The 21,240-nt window shown below is 61.0% G+C and overlaps 1 protein-coding gene across 8 annotated transcripts; it reads right to left on the minus strand.

The window, feature by feature from the left end:
• Positions 1–942: 942 nt before the first annotated feature.
• Positions 943–20,827, minus strand: LOC121167642 (guanine nucleotide exchange factor for Rab-3A). 8 transcript variants are annotated; one of them, XM_040997179.1, is made up of 11 exons: positions 18,024–18,034; positions 9,758–10,010; positions 8,794–8,889; positions 8,631–8,708; positions 7,804–8,022; positions 6,883–7,029; positions 6,376–6,504; positions 6,160–6,272; positions 4,749–4,848; positions 2,706–2,772; positions 1,740–1,960 (listed from the first exon to the last, which is right to left on the minus strand). In XM_040997179.1, the coding sequence occupies exons 1-11, from the start codon at positions 18,032–18,034 to the stop codon at positions 1,878–1,880; spliced, it is 1,296 nt and encodes a 431-aa protein (XP_040853113.1). In that variant the 3' UTR covers positions 1,740–1,877. The 8 variants fall into 8 exon arrangements, with proteins under 8 accessions (XP_040853109.1, XP_040853110.1, XP_040853113.1 ...); XM_040997175.1 differs by lacking the exons at positions 6,883–7,029; positions 18,024–18,034 and adding an exon at positions 20,571–20,827 and having other exon boundaries at positions 943–1,886; XM_040997178.1 differs by lacking the exons at positions 6,883–7,029; positions 18,024–18,034 and adding an exon at positions 20,571–20,826 and having other exon boundaries at positions 1,740–1,957.
• Positions 20,828–21,240: the final 413 nt, after the last annotated feature.

The raw sequence follows: 21,240 nt of genomic DNA on the forward strand, positions 1-21,240 counted from the left end.
AAGCCCAGTAACGCCTCCCTCTCAGAGCTCCTTACCTATTTATGGCCGCGGTTCTGACTTCTCCCCGTATGGCACGGGGGGCCTTCCTCTAGGTCCCGAAATTTCCCGGGTTTTCGGCACCAGTTGTCACGCCCACGCTCCTATCGACCCGCAATAAGAGGCAGACGCGAGTGAAGTCTTCCGCGGTAGTCTTTATTGTGCACACCAAGATGATGAAGAGGAAGGCCCCGACCCACCTTTTGCTCTCACTATTATAGAAGGCAGCTCCGCCCTACCGGCTGTTCATAGGCCAGCCTTCTGATGATGTATTGATCATGCCTCTGGAGAGACTTGCGGATAGGGCAAGGGCTTAGTCCACGCGCCGATCACGGGCCTGCCCATGCGCTGTATTACTGCGCTTGCGCAGGCGTCTGCGCAATTCAGCCAGAGGTGCGTGACTAACGTCACCACTGCTGACGTGCTCTCTTCCACCAGGCGCCATCTTAAGGCCTCGCTGGACTTGAGCCAAAGGCAGGTCAAGTACAGGTCAAGTACAAGGCTCACAGCGGCTCACCACACCAGGAGGCCTTGCTGCTCCAATTCTGAGCTCCGGGTTCCTGCGAGACGGGAGCTGCAGAGCCAGGAAACCCAGAGGAGGGAAGCACCCAAAATGCCACAGGAAGGCAGCCTGGATCCCAGGCCTCCCAACAGGGAAAGGGAAGCTGGCCTTGTCTCCCAGGGGCAGCCCCAGAGCACGCCAAGCGGCGGGGAGGCCTGCAATGTCCTCTCCACGGAAAGTGGTGCTGCCGCTGGGGGCGACCTCAGGATTTGAGCTTAATCCTTAGCACGAGGGCGGGTAAGGAAAGGATTTGGTTTCATTCCTTCAGATGCCCAAGGCCTGGCAGGAGGCCCCAGGGTGCAGGAGCTGCGCGTGGCCCCCCAGCTGCAGCAACAAAGCCTTCCTTTATGAAATAGAGATCATGTTACATTCCGTTCAGAGGAAATCCGGGTGTGGCGAGGGATGCATCCAGGTGGCAGCCCCAGCCCTGCAGGGCCGGGGATGGGTGAGGGTGGGTCCAGGCCCTGCTCACCTCGCCCAGCCCCGTGAGTGGGGCTGCTGTTGTCGGAATGCCACGCACAGTAGCAGGCAGGCAGGAGAGTCCGGAGGCCCTGCCCGTGTCTTAGACCCCCAATCCTCAGAGTGACTTTGGAAACAGAGCCTCCCGCCCAGAGCTTGGGGCTGAGCTGGGGGAGGAAAGTTATATGGGAAGCAGGGTCCTGACTTCTCTTCAGAATGCTCTGGGGTTATTGCCAGCTGGACCAGCTCTTCTGTCCAGCCCTGCTACCCCGTGGGGGTCTGAGCAAGCAGGGGCTGTTGTGGGATAGTTCACGGGAGGCCACTTGGGAAGAGGGTGAGGGATGGCTACTAGGGGCGCTGGCGACACGAGGAGGGGCGCTTGGGAACTGAGGAGGGGGATGACCTGGAGATGTGGTCTCCCAGGACAGTCCCCTTTGGAAGACACGGCAGCAACAAGGCACCTGCAGGCGGCAGCTCCTGAGGCTGGGGGGAGGGAGGAGGGGGTCCCGGCTTCAGCGGAGGTCTCCAAGCCCCCAGAATATGGCTCCAAGCTCCTTCCTTGGTCTTTGGTGCTATTCTCTGGTGGTTGTAGAACCCAGTGGGGAAGGAGATGAGGCATGCTGTGCAGTCCAAGCCTGTGGTCCCAGGACAGTCAGCTGGTGCTGGCTCAGGGTGGCTCCCCTCTTCCCCTGCCCCTGCCAGCCTGGTTGTCTGTACATCCCTTCGGCTTCTAGCTCAGAGTTGGCTCCAGGACTTGCCGCCCGTCTGTCCCGGAACAGGTGTTGCAGGTCTGAGCCTGGCTCCAGGCCTGGGCAGGGGCCTAGGCCTCCTGCGGGAAGAAGCCAAGCTTGGCCAGCGACATCTCCTTCCGCAGCCTTGCGATCTCCCAGAACATTGGTTCTGCTGCAGGCACACAGGGATGGCTCAGCGTCACCCTGGCTGTGTGGTCTGGCCCTCACCCCTGGCCCTGGGGTCCCCAGGCCCCCAGGACGGTGGCCTTGGTGAGTGCCTGAGGCCTTATGGGGCTGACTCCTGGATGCTAATGAGGGCTGAGCTCACTGCAGGGATCAGCTGCCATGTGCCAACAGCCACCACACAGCCTGATGCGGACACACATGCAGGAGCCATCACATGCTGAGCTCTGGCGGTGCCAGGCCCGGGGATCACACACCATAGGTGCCAGACGATTTCCCGCCCTGACCCCAAGTATCGAGTGATGCCACAGTGTCTGGGTTCTGGCCTGGCAGGTATCAAGGTTCAGTGTGCCACAGCTTCACACCCCCCACCATGGGGGTGCCTAGCCCTCCGAGTTGGTCCTCCCCACCCCTACGCTCCATGGTGGAGGGTGAGGAGCAGAGAGTCCTGCTGTGGCCAAGACCATGGCTGGAGGCGGCAAGAGCACCACAGGGGAAGCCCCGTGATGCGGGGCCTCGAGTGCCAGTCCCCAGCAGCACGTGTCTCCACATGACTCAGCACCCAGGGCCTCTGGGGGCCCTTTTCTAGCCTGCACTGGCCCCCTCGCTAGTCTCCTGGATGAGGAGCTGTGTTGTCCAGCCTTGGCTGTAACACCCAACCCTCCCCGCAGTTCGTGCCCAGCCCGACTGTCCCCTGGACGCCATCCCCTCACCAGCCACCAGGGGGCACTCACCATCCTGTCGCACCAGGCCCTGCTGGATGTAGCGGATGTAGGTGAAGAAGTTACATACGGCTGTGATCTGAGGGCAGAAGCAGGTGGGCTGTAACCTGCCAGCCCTCACACACGGGGTCCCCTGACAAGCCACTGTGGGCCTGAGACCAGAGTAGGAAGTCCCAGGTCCCTGTAAGGACCAGAGTGACAGCAGCCTGATTAGAGTCTCCCCTGCTAAGAGCAGCACCTGCTGATGGCTGTACCAGCCAGTGGGGCAGCAGACAGGTGACACATGGGGAGGATGGAGGCCAGGATTGAGGAGACTGCAAGGCTAAGAAGTGGCCAGGCTGAGAGGGGAAACCAGGCAGGGCCTGGCTTGGAATCTTTGCTTAGTCCCCATAGGCCAGCTGGCATGCCACTTATAACACCAGGAGAGGTGACACCAGAAGCCCCCACCCGACTTGAAGCCTGGGGACCCTGCACTAGCTCAGAAACTGCCAAGAACTCATGCCAGGTGGAGAGCTCCCACTTGGTGACCCTCTACATCCCTGCCCTGCAGACCTTGGCCAAGGACTGCTGGACACAGCAGAGGGTTATGCAGGACCAGCTCCCTCCCCTTGAAGGGCCCTGAGTGCAGTGAACAGGCTAAAGCCAAACTGCACCCCTTCCGACCCACGCGGCTTCCTGCTCTCCTCCTGGGAGCTGCACCAAGCCCCATCTCAGGCTGTGCTTCTAGGCCACCCAGCGTGGACAGTGTGGAAGGCAGTGACCACTGGACATCCAGCGCTTTGGGGAAGGGCCACCTGTCTGCATGCTGGGCAGCAGGGATGCTGCATGGGAGGGCAGTGCCCCTGCCAGGCTCTCCCCTGCCCAGCAGGATATGGGACAGGGGCAGGCACCTGACAAGGACAAGGAGGTGAGAGAGAGAGGACAGCGAGTTCAGAGGACTGACCACAGGGCTCCGAGGTGGGCATGGTAGGAGCCAGGCCGTGGTGTCGGGCAGGGTACAGACTCATGAACAGGATGTGGCAGGGGGTAGAATGGCCTCCCCAAGGGCTGTGCTGTGTAGAGAGACCACCCCTCCCTGCCAACTCCACCCTACTTCAGTTCCTCCTCGCCTCATCTCCCCGCTCCCTCCCGACACCCAGATAAAGAAAGTTCCAGAAGAAATCTTGCTGTGCATGGTCATGGCTGGGAGGTGCTCAGGAGCATGGCCTTTCATTGAACCCTGGTCAGTTTGAGAAAGGAGCACCACTGGCCTGGGGGCTCTGGGCACAGCTTTACGGGGGCCAGGGGTTGCAGTGACAAGCAGACAAGGATGGAGGGTGGGGAGGGCTGGGGTCCCTGCATTGTGGCTCGGACCCCACCCCCTTCTCACAGCTGAGAGATCTGCATGTGTGCGCTCACGCCCTGTGCACACTGCCAGGACCCCCAGCTGCTGCCTGACACACAGAGCCATTCAACCCCTTCTGGGCCTGCTCCTCCCAGGAGGCCACAGAAAGCTCTGAGGAGCAACTAGCTTCTCACTCACTGTCTGCTTGGCACAGCTTTCTAAACGGACTTTTTCTGGATCCTTCCAGGCCCTTCTCACAGTCCCTGCCCACAGTACCAGCTGGCTGGCCTGGTCCCCACAGACGTGCAGATGCAAGTTGGGGTTTCCCCCTGCTTGATTACAGGGCTGTGGTCCAGCCCCCTCTGAACGTCCCCAATGGCCCCAGCATTAGCCTCTGGCTGATGTCAGCTGACAGTGGTGATGGACGCCTGCTGAGAGGCTGTGGCTTAACCCTGGGAGCTGAATTCCATCACCAGTCCTGAAAGGGTGCCTGGAAGACAACCTTGGACACAGAGAGGAATGAGACTTGGTGGCCAGGACTGGGGCCCGAGGAACAGTTGGTGCCCAGGCTCCCGACCCAGGGGTGCGCCATGCTAAAGTGCGCGTGGCTGGAAGCTGCTGCCTCGATGTGATTGGTGCCCCAGCCTGAGCATTCACACACGTGTCTGGGCTGGGTGGCCCTTGTACTCTGTACTTGTTGAGCCAGCACCTGCCTATGAGGTCTGACTTACCCGGGCCCGGGAGGAGGGTGAGATGTAATAGTGGCTCTCGGAGTCCCCCAGCCGGATGCGATGGTGGCAGGTGCGGGCCAGCCCGCTTAGGGCGCAGGTGCTGGGAGGAAAGCAGAGGGGGCTGTGAGGGTGCTGGATGGGATGTGGCTGCTACTGATGTGCCCAGGGAGGGGCAGCGAGCAGACATGGGGGCCGTAGTGACAGCGGGCTGGGTTCCCCTGCCCCGGAGGCACAACAAACCCCGCCGAGATGCTTCAGGCTGGCTGGATCCTGCTCCAAGACCTTTGCCTCACCCTTCCTGTGTAGGAGAGCTTGGAGGAGCCTGGTCAGGAACACCAAAGCACGTCCAATCTAAAAGTGCCCGCCACCCCTCCCCCTTACCGGTTACCATACCAAGGTGCTGCTAGCCAGGCCTGTCCCAGGCCACCGCTCCTCCCACTCTTCCCGGTCGGCAGGCTTCCCCCTTGCATGTCCAGCCACGCACACACTGGGGTCCCATTTCCAAACTCGGGACAGAAAACTCCAGGTGGCCCAATTGTCTCTCCCCTTCTTCCTGTTCCCACAGGATCACTAACCTCAAGCCAGGCCAGGCCTTTTGCCTGGACATTCCCTCCCAGCCCCTCCCCAAGCCCACCTCCTCTGCCCCTCCTCCTTGCTGGTGGGAAACTTCCTGCTACCCAGGGAACTGTGAGGGAGAATCCCAGGTCCAAACAGCTTTAACTCCTTGGCTGTAGCCGCGTGGCAGAAACAGACCAGAGGTGGCTGGCGGTTGACCAAATGCCAGCCGAACCTCTTTCTACTCTAGCCCCAGGCAGGCTCATCCCTAACTCCCCGGGGCCCACTGCCTGGGGTGTTTCTGTTAAAGTCCCAGCTTCTCTCTCTCTCTCTCTCTCTCTCTCTCTCTCTCTCTCTCTTTTTCTCTCTTCTCTTTGCCCAAAGGCAAACTTCTTTACATCCTATCAAAACCCAGCTCCTGTGGTGCCCTTCCATGAGGAGGCTCCCATCTTGGCATCAGACCCTGGGCTGCCAGCGGGGACTCCTCCCCAGTCTCTGGCCCCGACTCCGCTCACTCTGGCCAAGGGGCAGAAAAGCTGCTGCCCCTGCTCAGTGCTGCCCACGTAGCGCGGAGGACAAGATCTTTGGGCTACCTACGTGCAGAAGGCCTTGTCGGCAATCAAGGGTCACTTCTGTGTCAGCTGGGGGCCAGGGAGGGAGAGGAGCCTGGGACAGGCCAGGCAGGGGAGGCAGAGTCCAGTTCCTGTATCCCCTGCAGGGCCTGGACCCCTAAAAGGCCCTCCCTGTTCTGTCCCTCTCCTGCCATGTCCACCATCTGAGACTCCATCCTCCCCAGCCATCTGCTGGGCGTGGCCCAAGGAGGGGTGAGACTCTCCCTCGTGGGTAGGAAGCTTACTTAGTGCTGCCACACTCCACCGGGGCCACTGACATGGCAGGCAGGGTGCGCAAAGCCACAGGTTCAATGGTGAGTGTGTTGTCCTCCACAGCGGCCCGCACCAGTGCCGAGAGCTGCAAAGACCAGGGTGCAGGGCGAAAGGGGTGCTGGTGAGGGTCGGGATCCCTGCTGCGTAATGGGGGCTGGGCCTCTGGCTGGCCGTTGTCTCCACCTCACCTCCTGCATGGTGAAGTCGAGGCAGGGACCCACATCCTCCCGGTACACCCTCTCCAGAAAGGGGTTGCTCTTGTCCAGGGTGGGCGACTCCCTCCAGGCCTGGAACTCCGCGAAAAGGGTGGTGTCCACCTGCCGGGAAGGGGCAGTTAGGGTGCTGGGGCCCAGCACAGCAGAAGAAGCAGATCCCGATGGGGAAGGATGTGTTGGGGAGAGAAGGCTGAGCAGGGAGTGAAGTTCCCTCTGCCCCTTGCCCCCGGGGAACCGCGAGCCGCCAGCTCTATCTCCAGGTGGGCTTTTTGCTTCTTGGAGCTACAGAACAAACAACCCTCCTTGAGGAGAAAAAGTAGCCAGCTGGACCCTCAGGCCTGGACTGGCCCCGACGCACACACAGGCACATGCACACAGGAACGGGAGGAGGGAGGTGTGGGGAGAACCACACTGGCCTGCTCTGGGCTGCATGCACAGGGCATGAGGCTGGCAGAGGGCCCCCTCTCTGGAGCCATTTACCTGGCGGGACAAGGAGAGAGAGGTGGCGGAGGTGGGGGCCTCAGGCGGCTCCGCGGGCGGGAGCTGCCAGGCCGGCTCGTAGGTAAGGTGGACAGCCCTGCTGGGGATCACACACAGCAGCAGAGACAGGAGAGGGGGCAGCCCCGGCTGGGCAGGCGGGGCAGACGGACAGACAGACAGGTGCACGGGACAGACAGTAGGGAGGAGATATCAGTGAACCGTTAGAAGCGTAGAGCTTGGAAAGGGGTGCAGGGGCCTTGCCCGCGCCTCCTTCCCCACAGCGGCAGGGACAGAGACCTGGTAGGGTTCGGCAGTGGGGGCCCAGGCAGCTGAGCTGACCACCCCTCTCCTTCTCATCTCTCTCAAAGGTGTCCCCGGGGTGCAGCTCTTGACATCTGCATCTCGCCAGCCCTACTGGCCAGGGGAGCGTGAGGAAACCAGGACCCTGCCCCGTGGCCTTGCTTGTTCGGGAGTGGCAGCCCAGCCTGGACCAGGACCCCAGGCGCACAGCCCAGGTGGGAGGGAGACTCTATCCAAAGGCTACACTTGTCAGCAGAGGACGCCGTGGATCCTGGAGTTCATGGGTGCTTGTAGGTGGGCTGGAGCCCCTGGGCCGTGGTCACGTAGGGCTCAGACCCTTGGCCCTGCAGAGGAGTCTCAGGGGCAAAGCCAACTTCAGGGCTAGAGACTACCACCTACTGCTTCGAGTCTGCGAGGTGGGGAGACTGTACCCGCGGAGGCCAAGGCTCCAATGTCCTGTGTCACAGGCGTGTGTGCTGCCCCAGCAGCCCAGCACCCGGGCTGAGAAAGGGGCAGCACAGACTCCAGGCCACACAGCGGGGCCACAGAGTCACTCTGGTCCTCACTGGACACCAATCTGGCTGAATGTCCCCATGCTCACGGACTGCCCACCGCCCTCACCTCTTTGCCCTCCTTGTCAGTGGTGAGGCTGTGCCCTACGGCGGGGCACACAGCCGGGCACAGGGAGCTGCCGGTGCTCTTGTGACGCGAGTGGCCCTTTCGGGGCCCGGCCTTGGTGGGGCTCAGCAGCTGCGGGTGGAGCTCGCGGTTGGGAGAAGCTGGTGTGGATGTGATGACCAGTGTCTTCAAGGCGGTCACCTCCGCCTGTAGCATGTCGATCTGGCCAGGGGGCAGGGGTGGGATTCAATGGCTGGTAAATGCCCCCCTGGCTGACCCAGGATGGCCAACCCTGGGTAGCAACCAGTACCTAACCCCACTCAGTACCACGGGAACTGCGCTTGAGGCAGGGACCCGGACACCCATGTAACAGATGGACAGACTGAGGCTCACAGAGGAGACAGGGCCCGCTCTGGATTCCACTGTGAGCAAGATTGTGCTGGGAGCATTTGGGAGTCCCAGGCCCTTGGAAGACAGAAGGGCCCCAGCCACGTGTTGCAAGCTGCTACAAGGTGTGGGAGGCTCCCTGGAGTTTGTATGCTTTGTAAAACAGCTGGGAACACAGAGAATGTCAAGGTCCACAGCTCCACCCAATCCCAAGAGGCCCTGGACATCTTGGCAGAAACACTGGGGGGTTCAGGGCCCCTGTCTTTCGGCTGCCTGTCCTTGCTCCCCAGAGCTACACAAGGGTCCATTTGGGCAGTGCAGGCCAGTGCTGGCAGGGCTGGGCGGGTGCCCCAGCAGAGCCAGGCAGGTGGGACCCACCAGGTGACCCAATGAGGCAGGGCAGGTGATTCAGCAGGGCCAGGGCTAGAAGGGACGGGCCTCACCTTGCCCCAAGCTTCCTTTAGCTGCTTCTCTGATGCCGCCTGCTTCATGTTGGCTTCTCGAACCATCTTGTGGGCTTCCTGGGTAGGAGGCAGCCTCCTGTGAGCTGGTGGTGAGCTGCCGCTAACCCCGTGCCCCAGCTTTCCTGGCTGTCCTGCCACATACCTCGAACAGACTGGCCGTCAGCTCTTCCAGCTCTCGCTCCAGCTGTTCCCGCACCTTGGACAGCCGTTCGCACTCCTCATCCTTCAGCCTGAGCTCCTGCGGGGTGCAGGGCAGGGGCTGGGAGCGCTGAGGCACCTGCTCAGGTTCCCTCCCCCGGCTACGGAATGCCAAGTTCTGGGCCTGAGCTCAATTCCTCTGCTGTGAGTTGGTGATGCATTTGTTGCCCCTAGCATGAGGCCGCAGCCCTGCCTGTACATCCATCCATTGCAGCTTAGAACAGCCTTCGCGAATGTCAGTTAACTAAGACATGGGGTGGAACTGGTGCTGTGGCAAAGCAAGTTAAGCCTCTGCCCACAGATCTGGAATCCCACATGGGAGCCATTATCAGTCCAGGCTGCTCCACTTTTGACCCAGCTCTTTGCTAACGGCATGGGAGAGCAATGGCGGATGGCCCAAACCCTTGGGCCCTGGCACCCATGTGGGAAACCTGAAGGAAGCTTCTGGCTGCTAGCTTCGAAGCAGCCCAGCACTGGCTGTTGTGGCCATTTGGGGAAATAATCTGCTCTCCTTCTTTCTGTGTAACTCTGACTTTCAGGAAAAAAAAGACACGGGGGAGTCTGACCTACAGGTTAAGACACCCCCATCCCATGGAACAGGACCCGTCCCACTCTGTCTTCAGCTTTCTCATGGTGTGCTCACGTGACTGGATTCCTCCCACGAGGGAGGCTGGGCATGAGCTCCAGCCCCCTGGCTTGGGCCCCAGCCTGAGGGAGGAGGCTGAGCCACGGTGAACATTTGGGGAGTTAGCTCTGTCAATTTTTTTTTTTTAATAAAAGATCTGACAAGAATGGGTCCCTCCTTTGTGCCCAGCGTGGGGTCACTCTCCCTCAGCAAGAGCCATGGCCACGTGCTTCCAGGCTGGTCCTTGTCCCCAGGGTCCCCTCCGTGCAGCCTCAGCCCTTACCTTCTGGGCCTTACATAGCTCTTCCTTTAGGAACTCCGAGCCTTTCTCGCGGATCTCCATGGAGGAGCTGCGCAGGCGTGACATGTCCAGCTTGGCAGCCGCAGGGCCCTCCTCAGTTGGGGCCTCCTCCCTGGTGCAGGTGTCCACCAGGTCTCCCGGGGCCTCCCTGCAGCCTTTGCAGGGGCCTGCACTCTTCCAGGGGATAGAGTTGGCTGCGAGGGGCGGTGGGAGGCCCTCATCTGGCTGGGGTGGGCTGCAAGGCAAACAAAGACATCAGCAGGTGCAGGAATCCTAGGGTCTGGAGGGCTGAGCCCAGGGACCGGGCATGACGCCTCAGTTGGCTGACCTTCCACCTGCATCCACCAGCATCCCTTATGGGTGCCAGTTCATGTCACAGCTGTTCCACATCCCATCCAGCTCCCTGCTCATGGCCTGGGAAAGCAGCAGAGCAGGGCCCAAACCCTTAGACCCCTCTAGCCACATGGGAGACCCACAAAAGCTCCTGACTCCCAGCTCCAGATCGGTTCAACTCCAACCATGTGGCCACTGGGGGAGTGAGATTTGCCTTTCCAAGAGATATTATCTTTTTTTTTTCCCCCCGCTGATTTACTCCCCAAGTGTCTGCAATGGCTAGAACTGAGCTGATCCAAAGTCAGGAGCCAGGAGCTTCTTCAGGGGTCTCCACACGGGTACAGGTTCCCAATGCTTTGGGCTGTTCCTGACTGCTTTCCCAGGCTACAAGCAGGGAGCTGGATGGAAAGTGGAACAGCTGGGGTAAGAACCAGCGATCATATGGGATTCTGGTGCATGCAAGGCAATGACTTTAGCCACTAGGCTATTGTACCAGGCCCAGAAATAAATAAATAGATCTTTAAAAAGATGGGGCCAGCTACAACTGGGGTTGTCACAGAGGCAGGACGCCCAAGTATGAAGTCTCTGACAGGGCTCCTGCACCTCTGGCCCCTGCAGCACAGTAGGGAGTCAATATACAGGTGCCACTCAATTCATGTTTGCTCAATAGGTGAGTACAAGGTTTGAGAAATTCAGGAGCTGGCATTGTGGCACATCTGAGTGTGCCAGTTCAAGTCCTGGCTGGTGTGCTTCCTCTCCAGCCCCCTGCTAATGTGCCCAGGAAAAGCAGCAGAAGATGGTTCAAGTCCTTGGGCCCCCTGCTCCTGAAATGGGAGATGCAGCTGGAGTCCCAGGCTCCTGCCTTCTGCCTGGACCAGCCATCTGGGAGTGAATCAGCAGCTGCAATATCTGTGTCTCTCCCTCTCTGCCACTCTGCCTTTTACATAATAAGCAAATTACTTAAAACAAAAGGCTTTACGGCTTTTAACCGTAATGTAAATGTAATATGTTATCTCAAACACCAAAGAAGGGATGAGAGAGAGAAAAGAAATACTGTATTCTCAGAATTGTATCCACAAACTATACTGAAGCTGCTAAGTCAAACATTTACATATAACAGAAGTCTGAGAACTGCAGTCCCTGCTTTCCCAAAGCGGGTCTATCCTGATGATTCCGGTCCCCAGGGGAAGGGGGGCAGGTGGGGAGGTCCTGGCCCCAGGACTCATTACAGTGGGGCTGCCTCAGCACACATCACACATGGCTCGTGGGAAGTGGTTCCTGCAGATGTTGGTGGGAAATGGTTCTGGTAAGTTCTGCCCCTTGCAGGGTAGGTTAGGACCCACAGGCCCGGGGCAGGAAGGGCCTGCAGAGCTGGAGCAGGGTAGCCCACTTCCTGTCCTTGCTGTCCCTTCAGGGAGGGGCCCTGGCTCCCCTACCGCCTGCCTGGTGAGCTCAGGCAGACACCCCCCTTTCATGGGCCTCATCCCCTGCAGCTGAAGGCTCTGTCCTCACCCTGCCCCCCAGCACACCCCTGCTTTCGCAGAGCCTGGAGGGGGAAGGGGAGGACGGGAGGGTTCGGCCGGCCGTGGGGCCGTGGTTTGTGCCAAGACAGCACCTCTGGACTTGCTCGCTCAGCAGAAAGCCACAGCTCCTGAGCCAGCAGCTGCTGACCGCAGGGGCTGGGCGAGGGGCGGGGGACTGGGCCAGGATGCTGGTAGCCAAGGGGAAGCTGGGGGAGAGGGCTCCCAGCAGGAGAGGTCTGGGGAAGGTGAGACCGAGGGGGGAGGGGCTGAGGGGATGGGTGAGAGGCAAGCCTGAGGGGCCAGTGTCTGCTCCCGTTCTTGCCATCATGCCTCAGTTCCCCTCCCGATAAGACACAGTGATTGCGAGAACAGCCAGTAGCTGCGGCAGCGAGCCTGCTCCCAGCCCCTCCTAGGGCCCCGTCCAGCTGTCTGGCTCAGCCCACTCTGGGCTCTGAAACCCACCCACTGTGTGGCTTCCGGTCTCCTGGGGCTTCTTCTGCCCAGCAGAGATGAGGGCCTTGATGGTGAATCTGGGGACACTTTCCTGAAGCAACAGGGTCTGTCGGGGAGACCCTTCCCTGGAGGAGGAGGGGGTCTGACTGGCCAGGGCTCCCTAAGCCTTGCAGGGCATGTGGCAACTCCTCTCTGCCCCCAAAGGTGCCATGGCACCCATGTTTGGGGGGGGGGTCTGCATCCTGTTTTGTGCCCTAGGTATGCTGTCCGGACCACGCCGTTCTGTTGAACATTTTTGCACCAGCACTGTTCTGATTCTACAGGTGGGGCTCAGAGAGGTGCAGGGACTTGCCTAGGATCACACAGCACAGGCATGAGGCTAGGGCCACAGTCCAGGTCCGAGACTCCAGCCACGGCAGCATGGCGGCTAGGGTGAGGAACACGAGGGTTGGCATCTATCTTAGAAGCAAAAGCTGCTGGGTCCGGGTGGAGGGTTAGAGGTTGGTGTGAGCCTCCTGAGCGATGGAGGGAATTCTGGTCCCATTACGGCTCAGTCTGACTCCTCACGCCAGCTCTGTCCCTGCGAACCACCCTCCCAGGAGGAAGAGCCTGACTGGGGAGAGCAGCAGAACGTAACCCACGGGTCCCTGCGTGCTCTGGAAAGGTTACCCAGCTTGCTCTGCGGCCGGAGCCTGCAGGAGGTGCTTTGGGAAGCAAACGAAAAGTTGCTTGACTAGGTGCTGGGTAAACGGCGCTCCCAGCACCTGGACAGGCTCTGGGGCTGGCAGGTGCCACTGCAGGTCCCTGTCCTGGCAGGGGCGGGGAAAGGTTGGCCAGGCGGTGGCTTCTATCCAGGAAGCTACTGCCTGGAGTAGAAGAAGCAAGGACAGCAGGTTGAGGGGCGGGGCGACGCACAGGGACAGCCCAGGACACGGGGCAGGAGTCCAGCTCTTGCATACCAGCCCTGGGACCACCCCTGCTTTCACTCACACCTTCTTGTTACAAGAACAAGGCCTCCAGTTCCTCCCACGTGCTGAGCTTCAGTCACCCGCATCAGCTGGACCTCTGGCCCTCCGTGAAGGAGTCTATGTTAACCCATCATGTGCTGGTCTCCACAGGGCTCTGCTTTACTCTGAGAGGCCGCATGGGTACCTCCCCTTGCTGGGTTGGGGAGCCTGAGCTTCCAAAACAATAAGACACTCCTTGCCAGGAGAGAAACCCAAAGCCTAAATCCAAGGGGCAGGAATTGTGAGACCAGCAGGATCACCTGCAGCCACCCCGGCTTTCCCAAGGCCTAGGAGCGGGAGTGGGGCGAGGAAGGCCCAGTGCTCAGCAGGAAGCTGTAAGTGTAGCTCCTCCTCCCTCACCTCCAGTCTTCCAGGGCAGGCCCTGTCACTCAGAAAGCTCGGAAGGAGGAGGGGCCCTGGGCCCTGGCCCCACATACTGCAAGGAAGCCCTGGTACGGACACCTGGCAGGGAGCAGGGTGTAGGGGATGGGGAGAACTCAGCCCTAGAGCTCCATCCCTGTCCCTCCCACCCCAGTCCAACACCCAGTATCTGGGCTGGGTTGCAGAAACCGTGGAATAGGTGTCGCTCAGGGAGAGGCAGCAGGTCAGTAGTAGCTGCGGGGCAGCCAGTAGCCCCATCCGCTGGGCTCCTGCGGGAAAGGCCCCACCGGTCACTTCCCCAGGAAGCACACACCAGGGAGATGCCATGGCCGCATGCCTTGTCCCCCCCCACACCAGTGGGCTCCCTGCTGGCCTGAGCCACCACTGCCCGCACGGGCAATGGCGGCAGGATAACACAGCCACCTGCAGAGAGTCACCCTCGGTCACTCAGTAACCAGACTCAGTAACTAGGAGGGTATGGCCAGAAGCCAGAGAGGGTCCTTTGAGGGCTCCAGCCTAGCCAGCTGTCTGGCCAGCCTGCCGTCAGGTCCCCATGTTCTCGGCTGCAGCCTGGAATGACTGACTCCAGGGTCACCACCAGGAACCATATGCCCATGCTAAGAAGCACAGCAGCTTCAGCTGCGCCAGTTCAGACCCTGGCAGGGATAGGGCTGGGAGGGCATGCTGGGGCCACTCATTCCTTCTGTCCTGGGCCAATAGCCCCACGTGCCAACGAGGCTGTGGAAATACTGATTCCTGCCTGGCTCCAAGGGACAGTGTCACGGCCAGGGGCTCTGTATGCCATGGCCAGGGGTCCCATGCAGACACACATACACACTCCGATTGTCTACTCTGGGGCTGCAAAGGCTGAGGCTGAAAGCTGGGTGACGTGTCTCTGGGGACCAAAGCATCCCAGCAAAGGGACTCTGGCCAACCTGCAGTCCAGCAAGGTTTGGCTGCAGTCTTCAGCCCCATCCCGGCCTGTAAGCTCTTAGTCCACTCTGGGTAGGCACAGGTGCCACCACGTGGGTGTTGGAAATGCACTCCCAGCCTGGTGTTAACCGTGAGCCACTCAGAGTGTCAGAGAGGGAGGGCGACCTTGCCAGAACATTCAGCAAAAACCAGCAGCCTGGACGGTGAACCGGGAGTGTGGGCACACGTGACCTGTCACCCTGCCTCCAGGGAGAGGGGATGAATGGTGGTTTCGGGGAAGCGGGGCAGGATGCAGACAGCACTGGAGGAAGTCAGAGCCATTCCCCAAAGGGGAGGGGTGGGAGCGGTGACATGGCTGCTGAGGCAGTTTGTTGGCAGGGGTCACAGAGGAGAAACTGTGGGGGGACTGCTGGGGGGGGGGGGGGCCAAAAAATAAGATTAAAAAAAAAGAGAGAGAGAACCAGGGTGGGCCTAGAGGAAGCAGGGGTGGGGGAGTGGTGCAGGGGCAGCAAGGAGCAGGTGCCGACCAAGGGAGGGAGGAAGGGGGAGGGCCTGGAGCAGCCTAGGAGATTGCTCAGAGGCCAGGATCCCTGGAGCAAGTGGCTAGCCCAGCCCAGCCCTGCCCTGCCCTGCCCTGCCCTGCCCTGCCCTGCCCTGGCAGGGAAGAGGGTCTCCACGCAGTCAGTACCAGGCCTGGTGGCGTGTGGGGTTGATCTCCCTCCTCTGCCAGTACAGGGTGGGGCACACAGCGTACGCCTCACATCTGTTTAAGGTGTCCTATGCATTTCGTCCAAGCAGAATAGAAGCCCCAGAGCTCACACCTCCAGTGTAGACAGTGGGACCAAGCAGAATAGAAGCCCCAGAGCCCACACCTCCAGTGTACACAGTGAGCATCTGTCCTGTGCCAAGCCTTGTCTCCCGCCAGGTGGCTTCCAACCTGCACAACACAGAATCCGGCAGCATCACCCAGCCCCCTCTCCCCATACTTTATTTCTTTGGCATTCCTGCTCCTCGCTTGCCAAGGTCTGCTTGGAACCAATGTCGGGAAAGCCTAGGAAAGAGGCCTCCACCTGTGGAGGGGGTTGGGGAGCTAGATGACGCAGGGCGTCCAGGAGGCAGCACCTGTGGAGGTTATGCAATGTCTTCCTCATGAGCATGTCCACCTGCCGGAGGGTGGGCCCCTCAGGCCACACATCTCAGGGCTGGCAGTTCCTTGTCCTTAGCCTCACAGGTGACAAATCACAGACCCTAAGACCAGACCAGCTGAGTGACTTGCTTAGGATCACACAGCTAGTATGGGACACCTGTAGTTATGGAGCTCTCCAGTGTCCAGCCAGGGCAAAGATAGCCTCCCTTACTTCCCAGGCAGACACTCCATCAGGGCACAGCCCTCCCTAGAGACAGGTGCAATGAGCCCCATCTGTCAGGTGGGAAACTGGGAAGGATGGGGCCCCAACTATGTTATAGGGCCACTTGGTAAGCTGAAATTCAGCCCAAGCTCTGACCTCTGCTGACCAAATCTCATGTACCCAGCACTGTGTTAGATGCAGAAGTACTCAAGGTGGGGCTGGCACAGTGGCATATATATTAAGCCTCCACCTATAGCACTAGCATGCCATATGGGCATCAGTTCATGTCCCTGCTGCTCCACTTCCCATCAGGCTCCCTGCTAATGTGGCCTGGGAAAGCAGCAGAGGATGGTCCAAGTGCTTGGGCCCTGCACCCATGTGAGAGCCCTGGAAGAAGTTCCACACTCCTGGTTTTGGAATGGTCCAGCTCCAGCTGTTGCAATCATTTGGGGAGTGAATCAGTGGACGAAAGATCTCTGTCTCTCCTTCTCTCTCTGAAACTACTTCTTCAACAAAAAGAACATTTTCTTATATGTTTAAATAAAAGGACTCAGGATGCTACTTCTCCTCCCCAGAGCAGGACTCCAAGGCAAGCTTTGGGGAAGGGGAGGGACTTGGACTGCACTGACTCTGGGCTCACTGTGCAGGCCCATGCATGGGAGTCCCAGGGGAGAAGAGCCCAGCAGGGGCGGGCCATTGAGGGGCTGGGACTCAGCCGCTGATGGAGCTCAATCACCCAGCAATGCCTCAACTGCTTTAGCCAAGGAGGAAACAAAACAGAGTCCCAGAAATAGCACGGCGAGGGTCACTGACTTGCCGCCACCCCTACCTACTTCCCAGAGTCGGCGGGAGCCACTGGCGGTCCCAAGTACAAGCTGCTCTAACAGAATGAGGGTTCTGAGTCAGTGCCCCTAGGGAGTGGGGTGTGTCCCAAGCTGCACCCATCGTCCACTCACAGCCCTGGACCTCTCACTTTGGATGTGGAGGCAGCAATTTCAGCATCAAGGTCCTGGCTACTCCACTTTTGCCCTAGCTTCCCTACTCATTCACTTGTGAAAGCAGCGACCCTTGACTCGAGCAGGGTCCTGGCAATATGGCAGGGAGGTTGCACCCAGGGCCTTGTCAGGGACCCTGAGTTTCCTTCATCTGCTGAACTTTCTGGGAGGTTCCCGCCTGGAAGCCTTTGGGAAAGGGCATTCCCTGACCAGTGTCATTCCAGCCCCATAATCCACTGACTTCACCTAGGGGCCCAGAGAGGGAGGCCTCACCCTTGAGGTCACACAGCTGTTCTCCCCAACCCAACAGGTCACAAGCTCCATCCAGGCCAGCTGCACTCCCTCGGGGGTGCACAGAACACTGGCAGGAATACCCATCCAAGCACCTTCTCCCTAGGCCCACCCTCCTTCCCCCACCAGCTCTGCTTCTGTTCTTCCTCTGACGGTCCCAGCGCCCCCTACTCCCCCACCCCTAGTTCTAGGGGAACCCTTGTGCCAGCATCCCCCTGCTGGGGACCACGCCCCACTGCACCCCAGCCTTTCAGCTCAGCTTCCTAGGAGCCTTGGAGGAAAGCCACCCAGCCTGCCCCTGGCCACCCCCCCCCCGCCCCCACTCCCGTTCCATTTCCTCCAAGACCTGCTCTTTCCAAGCCACTGGGAAGAGGAAGTGTTTGCCGCGTTCCATGAGAGATCACAACCTTCCTGTACGACCGGGCAGGGGTGCCCCATCACACAAGAGCCAGGACCTGGGACCAGCAGGGAAAACCAACGTTCCCCCTAACAGATCCGTGGCCTGCTGCTCCCAGCCCAAGGCCGAGCGAGGGTCAATGCCGCCAGGCTCGGGGAGCCCAGAAGGAGGTTCTGCCATCAACTTGCCGGCGACCTTGACTAAGACCCAGCCTCCCTGCCACGGCCACGCCGCTTTTCCAGAGTTCATCCCTCATCCAGGAGCGGGACCAGATGGACTTTAGCGTACACACAGTGCCCCCTCCCCACCCCTCAGCGCTCGCGAGGAGCCAGGAGGAGTTGGCGCTGTCACGCCGGGACAGTCCGCCGCCCGGCCGCCTGGCTGACCACCGGGAGACCCCATCCCTCCCCCCAAAGCATCCTCGCTCCCATCTGCCGGCTCGCCGCTGTCTTCGCTAGGCACTGCTCCTTCCGCAGGCCCGACTGGGGGCGCAGACCCGGCGGGGGACACCGGTCCCCAGCCCCCATCCTCCCGCCCGGGGACGCAGTCGCGGCCCAAGCCCCGGCCCGCGTACACGGGGACCTACCCGCTCCACATCCCGGCACCTCGGGGCGCCCGGGAGTCGGTGCCCCGCGCCCGGCCGCCGCGTCCTGGCTGCGCCGCCGCCACGCGCCGCGTCCCCGGGCCGCCGCCGACTCCGCCCCGGGCCCCGCGGGCCGCCCGCCCGCCGCCTGTCAGTCCCTCCCGCCGCCGCTGGGGCAGTCGGCCCGCCAGGCCAGCGGTCCCCTCCCTGCCCTGCCGCTGCCCCTGCCCGGTCACGTGGCCGGTGGGGGCGGCCCGAGGACACGTGCCCGGCCCCGCCCCCGGCCGGCTGGCTGCGGGGGGCCGCGGGGGACAGCGAGCGGCGAGTTAGGGGGGCACGTCCTGGATGCCCGGGATCCTGCAGCCGGCGCGGGATGCTCCAGGAAGCAGCCCAGCACAGCCCAGCACTGCCCAGCACTGCCCAGCACTGCCCAGCACTGCCCAAGAAGCTCCCATGGCTCCCAGCCTCCTGACTACCAAGGCCAGCAGCCCCTCACGCCCTCAGCTGGCCTGCCAGCCACACCCCTGCATGCGGGAAGGGGTGAGGGTGGCCCCTGCTGCGTTCCTCCGGACTACAGCCCACCTTTGCCTCAGGTCCCCTGCCCCTGTGGGACACCTGTCTGCCTGCGCCCACTGCCCCTGGCATTCCTGACCTCCACTCCATGCCCGCTTTCAGTCTCCACAGAACCTGTCTCCAGCCTGGGTCTGGATCCCTACCCGCTTCGGGCTCCACCCTGCCTGTCTGGAGGAGGTAGGGGCTGTCAGGGCAGGGATTCCCCCGGTAGGGGGCACTACAACGCTGGCTACACCACTTCCAGGCTCAGAGACCCTGAGTTGAGCAGGTCTTCATTTGGGGCTGCCTTTCATTCACTTGTCTACTCCTGTAAGCCCAAACCTTGGGCCCATGCAAGGGCTGGGGCCTCTGCCCTCCTGGGACCCCAGGGAGCACGCTCCTAGGACCTGCACTTGCCCAGGGCACTCCTTGCCAAGCAAAGGGCGCCTCTGCTCGCAGTCGAAAACAGAATGCCTTTGCCAGCTGAAAGCAGCTCACACTTGAGTTCCAGGACTTGGTGAGTCGAGAGGCTGCCTTGTGCAGTGAACAACCCGAACACCCCTTCACGGCACGCCTTGCGAAAAACGCTCCAGACTCATTCACAACAGGCCTCTCGTCCGCGCTTCCGCTCCCGGCTAGGCCGGTGTGTCCGCGAATGTTACTTGCAGAAGGCAGGAGCCAGTGCATCTTGGAGCTGTGTCCTCCACCCCGCCCAGTCTGGCTCAGGGCTGGCCCCAGGCAGATGTCAGCGTCTGTTTGCTGACTTCTATCCTTCGCCAAGTCAGAATTGAGCAACTGCTTTCTTCCTGGCTCTGGGTAGGGGAAGGAGGAGATGACACAGAGGAGCTGGGCTCAGGGCCTGGAGCCCTTGCTTTCTAAGCTGGGGCAAGAGATAAAGAATGGCAGTGGAGAGCCTGGGCGATAAGGGTGGAGGAGGTGTCGGCCCAGGGCTGTGGCCAGGGGAGTTGTTTTCAGGCAGGCAGGGAGGACGAGGCTGAGCAGGCTGTGGAGCAAGGTCTGGAAGGGTGAGTGTGTGCCCGCCACTCCCGCCAGGGAGACAGTCACTAACCAGAACCATCTATGTGTTCAGCTCCCATGGGCGCCGTGCCTCCTCCCGACAGCACAGCAAACCCCTACTCCTGAGCTGCAAAGGAGAGGCTTAGAGAGGCCAAGACACCTGCCTGGTGTCACACAGCCAGGGAGAAGCAAGGAGCCAGTGCTGTTGGACTTTTTTTTTCTTCCCTAAAAAAGACAACCCAGACACCAAAAGGCTCCCTCGGATTGTAGGTGCCCAACCCAGCAGGCAGGGAGGGAGGCAGATGTCCAATGCCCTCCGCAGCCTCCTTTCCTCTGTCCCCCCTCTTTGGCCCGTCATCCCCTCCCTTTCTCAGCCAGCCCATGGCTGAAGTCAGATGAGAAGCAAGAGCCCGTCAGCCTGGCTGACCCAGGCCCCAGCTCTGCCCTTAGGTCTGCCCTCAGCTCACTGTAGACCTGGGACCAGTGGCGTGCCCTCTCTGAGCTTCAGCTCCCATCAGTTTGCAGAGGACAATTAGGACCATCCCTCCCTACTGTCCTCACCTCCCCTAGTCAGGAAAGACCACCCTCCCCGTCCTCACCCCCTGGTCAGGGAGGACCACCCCTCCCCCCCGTCCTCACCCCCTGGTCAGGGAGGACCACCCCTCCCCCCGTCCTCACCCCCTGGTCAGGGAGGACCACCCCTCCCCCGTCCTCACCCCCTGGTCAGGGAGGACCACCCTTCCCCGGTCCTCACCCCCTGGTCAGGGAGGACCACCCCCCCCCCCCGTCCTCACCCCCTGGTCAGGGAGGACCACCCCTCCCCCCTTCCTCACCCCCTGGTCAGGGAGGACCACCCCTCCCCCCGTCCTCACCCTCTGTCTGGCTGACCTCTTCTGGGTCCCAATCCTGGAACACGGTGCCTCTTGCCTGCCATGCCCCCATAGCGTGGTGCCATGCCCCTCCCCTGTCCCAGGCACTCACCTGTCTGTGCTCCAGGGCCTCTCTCCTAAGCTCCCCTCCAGGGCCGGGCCCAGGCCTGATGGGGCATATCGGACAACCCCTGAGCTCATGGCCAGGAACACTGGGCACGACCCTCTGGCAGGGCACCTTCTGGGCTCCTCAGTGGCATTGTCCATCATTGAGGCGCCAGCCTGGGGGTCTCTCTGGGCTGGCGGGAGGAGAGGTGGCTGGCCTTCTCTACTCTCCAGGCTGGCAAGCCTCACGCTAACCTTTGCTATCTCTGAGGAGCAGCAGTGCATGAGGGAGGCGTCTCCCAGGCAGGCCTGTGCCTCCTTCACCCCTAATTATTAACTCCCGCAGCTCAGCAGGCGGCACAGTCCCTGGGGCCTCCTGCCTGGGCTCCAGGCTGGGGACAGTGAGACGCTTGCAGGCAGCCTGAGGCCCCAGGTCTGCTGGCCCCCTGGCTGGGGTGCTTGTCCCCACTTTACCTAGCATGCTGCTTCCAGACGGTTGGTGCAGCCCTGGTCTTGTCCCTGGCTGGCTGTGCGGCCTGGCACAAGCCCTTGTCCCCCAACTCCTGCCCCCACTACCCATGGCTTCAGGATCCCCTTAGAACTTCTAACTAAAGGATAACTCAGTACAACAGTTGGAACCGCAGACCTGGAGTCCAGGCTAGATTCAGTTCCCCTTC

Source organism: Ochotona curzoniae, unplaced genomic scaffold (assembly GCF_017591425.1).
Source record: "Ochotona curzoniae isolate NIBS_2020 unplaced genomic scaffold, NIBS_Ocur_1.0 patch407, whole genome shotgun sequence".
NCBI lineage: Eukaryota > Metazoa > Chordata > Mammalia > Lagomorpha > Ochotonidae > Ochotona > Ochotona curzoniae.

Bases quoted from the DNA above. Each gene is read 5' to 3' on its own strand.
- LOC121167642 (XM_040997175.1), bottom strand. From the start codon at position 20,728: ATGATGGACAATGCCACTGAGGAGCCCAGAAGGTGCCCTGCCAGAGGG. The intron at 8,709-8,793 runs GTATGTGGCAGG...CCTCCTACCCAG, and splicing joins TGACGGCCAGTCTGTTCGAG to GAAGCCCACAAGATGGTTCG. The intron at 6,505-7,803 runs GTGAGGGCGGTG...CCTTCCCGGCAG, and splicing joins CTGACAAGGAGGGCAAAGAG to GTGGACACCACCCTTTTCGC.